The 8,763-nt window shown below is 41.0% G+C and overlaps 2 protein-coding genes across 2 annotated transcripts; one reads left to right on the top strand and one right to left on the bottom strand.

Moving 5' to 3' along the window:
* Positions 1 to 3: 3 nt before the first annotated feature.
* On the bottom strand, positions 4 to 399 carry MELLADRAFT_29251 (uncharacterized protein; the record flags this gene model as incomplete). Its single annotated transcript, XM_007416987.1, has 2 exons — positions 4 to 201; positions 313 to 399. Coding segments are annotated over 2 exons (285 nt in total), but the record flags the coding sequence as incomplete, so codon positions are not given.
* A 2,058-nt stretch (positions 400 to 2,457) lies between these two features.
* MELLADRAFT_68421 (uncharacterized protein) lies at positions 2,458 to 5,264 on the top strand (the record flags this gene model as incomplete). Its single annotated transcript, XM_007417001.1, has 2 exons — positions 2,458 to 2,845; positions 2,923 to 5,264. 2 exons carry the CDS (start codon positions 2,458 to 2,460, stop codon positions 5,262 to 5,264), a joined length of 2,730 nt encoding a protein of 909 aa, XP_007417063.1.
* Positions 5,265 to 8,763: the final 3,499 nt, after the last annotated feature.

The raw sequence follows: 8,763 nt of genomic DNA, 5'->3' as shown, positions 1-8,763 counted from the left end.
TGTCAAATCGACAAACTTTTCACTGAACGACGACATATCATTGTGGAAACAGAAAGAGTACTCTCCAACAGCATTGGCGGTAAAGATATAATCCCCTTGCCTTTCCTTCTCACCCTCAATCACAATCATATCATGTGGGTCAGTGATGGTCCAGTCAATATCGAACGCTCCACCCGATTGAACCGCGAAGTAAAAGCCGACCTAGAGTAAGATAGAATCACCCAATTTTTAGTTAGCCCTACATCACTTGGTAATCAGGATATAGCAGAGGAACATGATGTGTAGGCGATCAACGATCTGAATTCGGCTGACTTTCTCATGTAATTTGTCCACCCAAGCATAGAAGCAAAGTCGTTCACCAATGGCGACGTTAGTTGTAAGCGCCGACGCATCAACTTGTAAAAATAAGACCGAAGAGAGAATGAGGATGGATAGCCAGCCAAAGAAAACGTTGGGAAGCCTGCTCGAAAAACCTCTCCGGCAGTCAAGGCGTATAGAAGGTTGAGATGAGTGAGACGAGGCTATGGACCGATCAACATTCCTGAGATTTTTTTGAAGTGAGTAGCACGCTGACGACTCTCGCAGATGCTGAGAGGGCTGGGTGTGTCGAATTGGGCTTCGAGCTACATGCTTGCCCGTATTGCACGCCATTAAAGTCGTTCCATTCGAGGGTGTTTTACTGTCTTTCATAGTGAATTGAGGCATGATGTATAGAGTTGCAGGTTGGAATGCTCCGTGTGATGTTGAGAAACCACTGTGACTGAGGGATGAGGGGACCTTGACTTTGGACAGAAATCAGATCGGTGGTTTGCTGCCAACTGCTCTATCGCTTGCGGTGGCCAAACAATGACACGTGGAAAATGTGACATCCAACGAAAAACAAATGACACCTCAGCTGAATGCCCTTGGCATTACGTGACAGTCCCAATTTGCTTTGAATGTCAGGGAATCTGCCAACGAGCCGTGTGAAATTTCTGAAGTCTTTTGCTGAAAATTTAAAATTTCAGGACACAGCTGATTAAACCGCACCATCTTTGAATATTCAACGTGGTGCATCTTCGTCACCTATATCATCCTTTTATGTTCACAGTTCAAGCAAGCTGCCCGCAAGAGCTTCCTAGCGGTAGAAACTTTTAAACCACAGTTCGAATTATGCGGTGTCAGAAATCAATAATGGTGAACCATCTATCCAGTACATTGGCAAGGAAAGCTTAACCGAAGCACTTTTTGTGAAGAACATAATCAAGGGATACCTTCCTTCTAGCTGCTGCAACCAAAATCGGACAAAATCAATCAACAATGGCTACACCCCCATCATTCCTACATCTTCCTGTTTCGAAAATTTCCTTTAATCACAGCACCCGATGGCCAGTGACTAGTCCATCTAGATCCCACAGGTGTCTTAGGAATCCTGCCCACATCTGATGAACCTCGTAGTTTCTTGCATCTGTTTCGAAGCTCATAACTATTTACGATCCCGGAATGCCGTGAAGTGTGCAGCCGGTTTTTGTGCATATAGATGCAGAACAGATAATCTTGGCAAATGCAATTTCTTTGAGCATATTTAGTCTCACAAGATGTGACAATATTTGGTTTTTTCAAGGCTTTGCGCTGGAGTGTTTTTCGGTTTTCTTTGACCTACTTATCTTTCTCTGTCTTGCAAGTCAGCTCGTCTCATTTTCATACCTGATAGATCGTGTAATATCATATTTTGAACGAATATGGTGTTATTTCCTCAATGAAGGAATGTACTGGGAACTTAAGTATGCTGATTGATTGTGTAATTGGTTTTGAATGTCAAGAAATAAGATGGATTTTTCTTCTTTTCATTCGTGTTTTGAGTGTGTGTGCTGAATGATTGTTTTGATGTAAACCTGGGTGTCAAATTTCTTTTCCTCATCGGAAAGAAATCTGTATACAACATGTCATTTTTCATCCAGTTATCTCCATGTTTTTTGTAGTCTGACCTTCATTTTTTCTTTTCTCTTTTTATTGGAATCTTATAATCTTGTTGTTCTTTTCGACTGATCTTTTCATATCTGACGGGTAAGTTTCACTTACGGTCGTGGTCGTCAGAATTTCTCGATCCTGATTCTCACGACGCTCCCGTTTTTCCCAGGTTGCCCTTGTGTTTGTATACAAGATCTTATCTTTACCTTTTATCATACACTTGATCAAATACCTTGAGTGATCCTTGGTCAAGGAAAGCCGGAATATACGCAGAACCTTGAGGCTTGACCGACCTGCGCGGCTAAATACCCCATGAATATGACGTATCACTAGTTGGGAAGATTAGGGTGGTATATCTCAAACATCCCATCATGGGTGCTGGTAGCCCGAATTGACACACGAATAAGGCTCCTATCATAAAACGACCTCTTGAATCCCGAGGGTTTTGGGAGCAGTGTGGTACAGCCTACAGGTCTCAAGACAAGTACCAGAGATCAACTCCATACAATGCCCACAGCCATTTATGTAATAAGAGGTCGCAGAGTGCTCATCACCTCCTGCTCAACCTTCGCTCATCAATCTGAAAATATGCGTTCAACTTATCTAAGTTTTATCCATTCATGCCTCCTGGCTTTCATTTATACCGCCGATTCAAATTTGTTGACGACGTATGCTTCCCCCAAGTCCATCTCGCGATCACTTGTCAGCACTCCCTTACGGGGGAAGAAATACAAACGTGAATTGTCTTCAAATGTTGCTGAACTTCCAGGAACGGTGGAAAGTCTTGAAAGATTGACTTTGAAAGGAACGCAATTTTCGGATAAAAATCCGCATATAACTCAAAGTCGTTCTACATCGTCCCCGAGTAGTGTGGGAAGCGCCCCTGCATCGCAAGGTGAGTATCTGACGATCCCCTCTAGAGATCCAAGGGAACATCTCGTAATGATCTTGGACCATCTTCTTGATTTATAGCGATCCTGGATTGGCATCCTACAACTAATTTCCCGGACCCTTCCGAGCATTTCAATGCTATGAATGACCACCTTTGTGTCGGTCTTCACAGCTATGCTTCTGAACGCACTCGACGCCCCACTATTTCAGAACTGTTTGCAACTTCGAAATCACACATAGCTCATGAGGATGCGACTTTGGAGCGTCTCATTCCGGCAACCCTCGAGGTGAAGCTTCAGGATATCATTAATTCCGGTGATAAGGAGTGGTATAAAGATCAAAAAGTCCTCAATTCTTGGAAGAAGATCGGTGTTGAAGCCGAACACAAGGAATTACTTATAGTCGTGGGCGAAGCTGTACAGATCTGGTCTAATGATTTCTTAAAAACAATGGAGAAATGGACACCAGATTTCAGGACGATATGGCCTAGTTTACCCCTCAAGACGGTCCCAGGAGCAACACAACTGACCAAGTCAACACCATTAAAAAACCTTGAAATGCTCTCCCGTGCGCTGTCATCCGTTGACCTCGAGATTAAGGAAAAAGTCTATGCTTGGTATCGTCGGATAATGGGTGGAAAAAACTTTGACAATAGGCTGATGTTCTTGAAGGAGAATCATAACAGAATAGGAGAAGAAATTGCCCAGGCATTGGTCGATAGCTTTTCAGCGTTGTTATACGATAGGGAAAGCATTTCCAGACACCTAGCTTTGCTTGAAGAGGTCTCTGACTTATACCCTGGGATCAGTGCCAAATTTGTGGCGCGAGTGGTAGCGATGCGAGACCAAGCCAAAGCTGAAGACAAATACAGGTTCCGCAAAGCGGTGTTCCACATCGATGATTCTGCCGCCTCACTCGAAACTTATAATTATCTCGAAAAAAATATGAAGAAAGTTGACGACTGGCCTTACTGGTCTTACGACGAAGCAGTTGAAATCCATAACAGGCAGCCTAGTTTTTCAAGATCAATCTATCAGCTGCCGTTAAAGGAACCTTTCTATCAAACGCGGCTTGCCCAAGCGGAGTCTTTTAAAGATGGACTTGTTGGTAAAACAGTTGATTTGATGCGCAAAATCATGCGAGAGGATAAGTCTAAATCTGTCTTACTGGAGCTGCAATGGTTACGTGACATCTTGGAAAGGCTCAATTTAGCTGACAGAAAAGCGATACATGAAGATGCTCAATTCATACTAGCACTAAAAGAACGTGAATATTACGAATCATTCTCGCGGGGTTGCATCGAGGCTGTACAATTCACATCACAGGAGCTAGCGGATATTTTTGTACTTAGGCATAGCTTTACTTCGTCGCAAGCGCTTGAAGCTCTCTTTACTATTCAACATATGAAATCGGCTCCTAGCTCTTATCACGCAGCGGTTCTGAAAGTGCGACAACAGATGAGGTCAAAGCACTACATGGATTTTGATCAAAAGTATGAATGGCTACAAGATTTATCTCAATCAGCGGCGGTCAACATGCTTGCAACAAACTACAAAAACTTCATTTCAATCTCAGAGAAACCTTCCTTTTCATCAATCACGGGCTTGGAACAAAATTTAATATTCCACAACTTTGATTTGATATATGAGAATAACCCGAGGATCAAGAAGAAAATATTGTCGCAAGTCAGAGAAATCGTTGGACCAACAAGTATGACAAAAGTTGCTAAGATTATACGATCGTCCTTGCGTCAGGTTTGGACTCGGGACACTTGGAACATTTTTGTCGACGGAAAATTAGGTTATAGTCAGGAAGATCCCATCTATCACGAGATATATAAGTTAGGCAAAGTCATCCAGTTAGGAAAGGAGTGGCCCTCTTTTTCTGAAAATGGGGCCAAAGAAGCGTATGCAACGTACAAGAACATTCACAATGAAGTAAAGCTCACTGTTCAAAGTATCTTGAATGCGGAATTTAATGAACGTGTAAGGCTGTTGGCTTTCGCCGCTAAAAGAGAAAAAAACTTTTCACCGGATGATGGTTCCAGTACGAGTTTTGATCAACTGACGAGTAGTGATCAGATATCACAATGGTCACGTCAAGGTCTGACGGCCACAGTGATGCTAGAGCTGGTAAAGGCGCTTAGATTGGAAAACAAAAAATCTGCGGCTGGTGAGAGCTGGCGACTTATCGCAGACAGTGAGGTTTTAACATGGCTAAAGTTCTTTGAGACTCCGGAGGGCAAAAATAGTATCGAACTCAAAGAGCTTTCTCGCCTCTTTGAGAAATTATCTTCGACCGAGTTAGAACTCCGGCTTTGGCAGGTACGGGAAAAGATAGTGAGTTCATCTCCAAAATCCTTCGATCGTATTCTGATTGTCTTCAAAACGCTGATGATCTCATTACTTTGGTGCATCCGATAGGAATATCAAATTTCCCAACCTCATACATGAACTGGTAATTATAGCTTTGACAAAAAAGGCATCTTTGTGATTGCTTAACCGAATAATAGTATCAATCACAGGCGTACCAGACAAAAGAAGTGGGGCAAAGTTCACCTCAACGTAGTTTCGAGTTGAGAGTGGGCCCTTTGTTCAAGACTTCGAGTACAGATCTATTTGATGAGCTCCTTGTGGATTTGTGATGGTATACTTTTCTCGAACTCTTAATGTTCTTTTTTTTGACTTGTCCTATTTTTTTCTTTTGCTTGTCTATCTTGGTCAATTTGCATTTTGTGAGCAGATATTTTCTGACTTGATAGCTTCCTTCAGTCATCAAACCTTTCCAGTGATAAAGCCTGTGGAAGTCTGTATAACTGCATCGAATATAACTTGTACAACTCCTAATTCTTACACCTCCTGTTCTCGTTTATTTCTATTCACAGGAAAATAGATAGGCAATTGAACTCTTGTTTTTTTCAAGTATTGATATCTTATAATCTTCTTAAAGCCGCTTCACAAGACTTTCGTACTGGATGATCAAAACTGAGTGTCTAATGAGGATTTATTTCACAGAGATTTCTGTAGGTCTGGTGTGCTTTCGAATTGATGGGATCAAGGGAAACGCAACGAGTTGCTTGGAATGTGGGATCAAAGTTATGTAACTTTGAGATCAACGATCATATAGCCCATTCAAGTCTGGCTCGCAGCTTAGAGGAAAACGCGCTGCGCTGCGAGTTTCTGTCTCACTTTTTGTAGACATCCAATTCTGATGTGCCTCAACATTAGTGGCTCTCTACTCAAACACTGTGGAATCAAAGCTCAACTCTTTGCCTCAAATATGATGAGCCATTTTGAGGGAAAATATAAAGGAGATTATCCATGGCATTTTAAGGTTTGTCTGGTGAATATAACAAAGATAATCGCAGGAGGATTAAAAGCAATGGACTACTTGGAACTACTACATGAATTGGTGAGCTTAATAGGGGGGCTCAGGTCAAAGTTTTTTACTACTTTTACCGTAAAAAACTTTTCCCAATTTCATAAAATTTACGCAAAATTTTATGCAATTGGGAATAGTTATACAACATCCCAAATTGTTTACGCAAATTTGCGTAAATTTACTGCTTAAAAGGAGATCCAAAAGAATTCTTTACGGTCCTTTTTTACAAATTGGGAAAAGCTTTTACAGCACGGTACCGTAAAAAACTTTCCCCAATTTTTTAAGAGAACGCAAATATTTTGACTTGAGCCCCCTTATTACCAGAAATCAAGATATTACATAAACTTAAATCCCTACCCCCCCCTTGAAACCTGTAAACATGAACTCTCGTCATAATTTCAGTGTTTCGGTGGGACAGGACATGTCAGCTTGACACTAGAAGTATGAGTAAAGTTGGTCTAGAATCAAATGACAGATACTTACAAAATGTATTTTATCGAGCTTAGAAGAGATTCCTATCTGCTGAGAGAAATTATTTTTCAGTTCTTTGTAAGTAAAAAAGACTATAATTGGTGGTTATAGCTGTCTATGGTGTGGTACAAAACCCACTGCCAGTATATCAAGAAGTGCACTCACTTAATGATCTGCCGAGGTGAATACGTAGAACGTAAAATGGTCCTGGGTAACGCTTTAGCGTTGATTTGATAAAACAAGCCTTTATCAAAAGATTTCTAGCCGGGATTGAAGGAACTTTAGTCGGATGGTTACTACCAAGCGATCTTTAGCGTCCTAGTTGATACAGATAGAAAAAAGATAAACGAAAAGGGAAAAGGAAATAGGTCCGAACAAAAGAACTAGTATGGAGCGATGAAGAATTCTAAATAAGGTTTCTTGAAAGCACTACTAGGTTATCTTTTCAACGGAAGGAGGAAAAAGAGTTATAATTTGATCTTCTTAACAGTAAAAGATAAAGATTTTTGTTTCTAAATTTGGTTAATTGATAAGAGATCTAGTTTGTTAATTAAGGGTTTCTTGTGGTGCGTCATCAAACATATCTTGGACTAGTCCCTGATGTTGTAACAGGGCTAGCTGAGGGTATGCTTTGATACGCCTGGTTTAGTTAATTGATCCTTGCTGGTTGCGTTCTTTGAAGGTAGGGTTCTTTTAGGTATTTGATCACAAATGTAAAAGGATTTATTTTTTTAGTTTGTTTCTTAAGTTCTTTGTATCTTATAACTGTTTATTTAAAACATTTCATTATATTGCACTCTTGAAACTCGAGTGTAAGAGGTGTCTTGTTTATATACTTGTATATATATATATATATGTATTCTTTAAAATAATATGATAGTGATATGTTTGTTAGTCTATTAGAGTGTTATTTGCGCAGCAAAAACCTCTTCTGGCTGACAGGACAGGAACAGTGACATATCCGCCTTCGGGTCACCAGAGGTCACTGAACTAGAGGTGCACCCACGGAGTATGCTTTGTTTGCAATTCTCATTTTCCAACCTCCAAGCACCTCTATTTATACCTTTCAACTTCCCCCCAAAATAACAGCTTCCACACCACCGCGGCTTGCCACCACTCTGTGAACAATCAACCCATTTCATTTGATTTCATTCAATTTATTGAACTTGATACTTTTCAATACATCTCATCAATCTCAAACAATAGCACTCACCGAGCTATTTCTCAATCCCCTCCACCTGACTTTTGATAAGCTCACCTTATTCCTTATTTTATGACGTCACCCCATACATAATAACTTTTCTTCACATATCGACTTGCCTGATTGTTATTCAACACGTCCATTACTCACTCAATTCATATTCATCTGTTGCTGATTGACATCATTGCTTTTTGAAAGCACCTATTTTTTATCGATCCACCTACATTTCCCATAAACTTCCCCTCCATCGCCGCTTATCTTCAACAATTGACAATATCAAACTGCCTTTCACGCTCAAATCCATTCTTTTCATCAGCAACCTATTGACAATTCTCAAATGCATTTCATATTGCATAACTTTTCCAAATGCTCTACCTTGAATCGTACTTATTTCCAATCACTTTTCAAAAGCCCCATCACCCTTTCCATTCTCAATCGCCGCTATTCAACTGCGCACGCGCTTATTCCACCAGCATGTTTGCTATAATTGACGATTGAAAATGGAATTACGAAACAGATTCAGAATAGAACCGTGGATCTCACTGCTACACCCGCGGTGCCTTCGGCCCGCGGGTCCAACGCTCGTTTCCGCTCCTTCACAAACCCGGGCACTGTGGAGCTCGATTAGCTCCGCGCTGATGCGCGGAAATGAATTAGATCAGAATGAGAAAATGGTATTTGCACGGAATAACGGAATGTTCATTACACAAAATGGAGTCCTGGCGAGGCGGAATCCGCGCAATCAAACCGCGCAAATACAACACAAAAAACGAATGTGACGAAGATGGAATGACTCGGAGCACGGACGAGAGGAAAAGAAAATGAGCAATGCAGTACTGAGAAAAACAATTGTGCTGAAGCGAAAAAAG

The sequence above is a fragment of the Melampsora larici-populina genome, assembly GCF_000204055.1.
Source record: "Melampsora larici-populina 98AG31 unplaced genomic scaffold MELLAscaffold_67, whole genome shotgun sequence".
Lineage (NCBI taxonomy): Eukaryota > Fungi > Basidiomycota > Pucciniomycetes > Pucciniales > Melampsoraceae > Melampsora > Melampsora laricis-populina.
The sequence above is the reverse complement of the archived record's forward strand: the minus strand, read 5'-3'. Positions and strand labels throughout refer to the sequence as shown.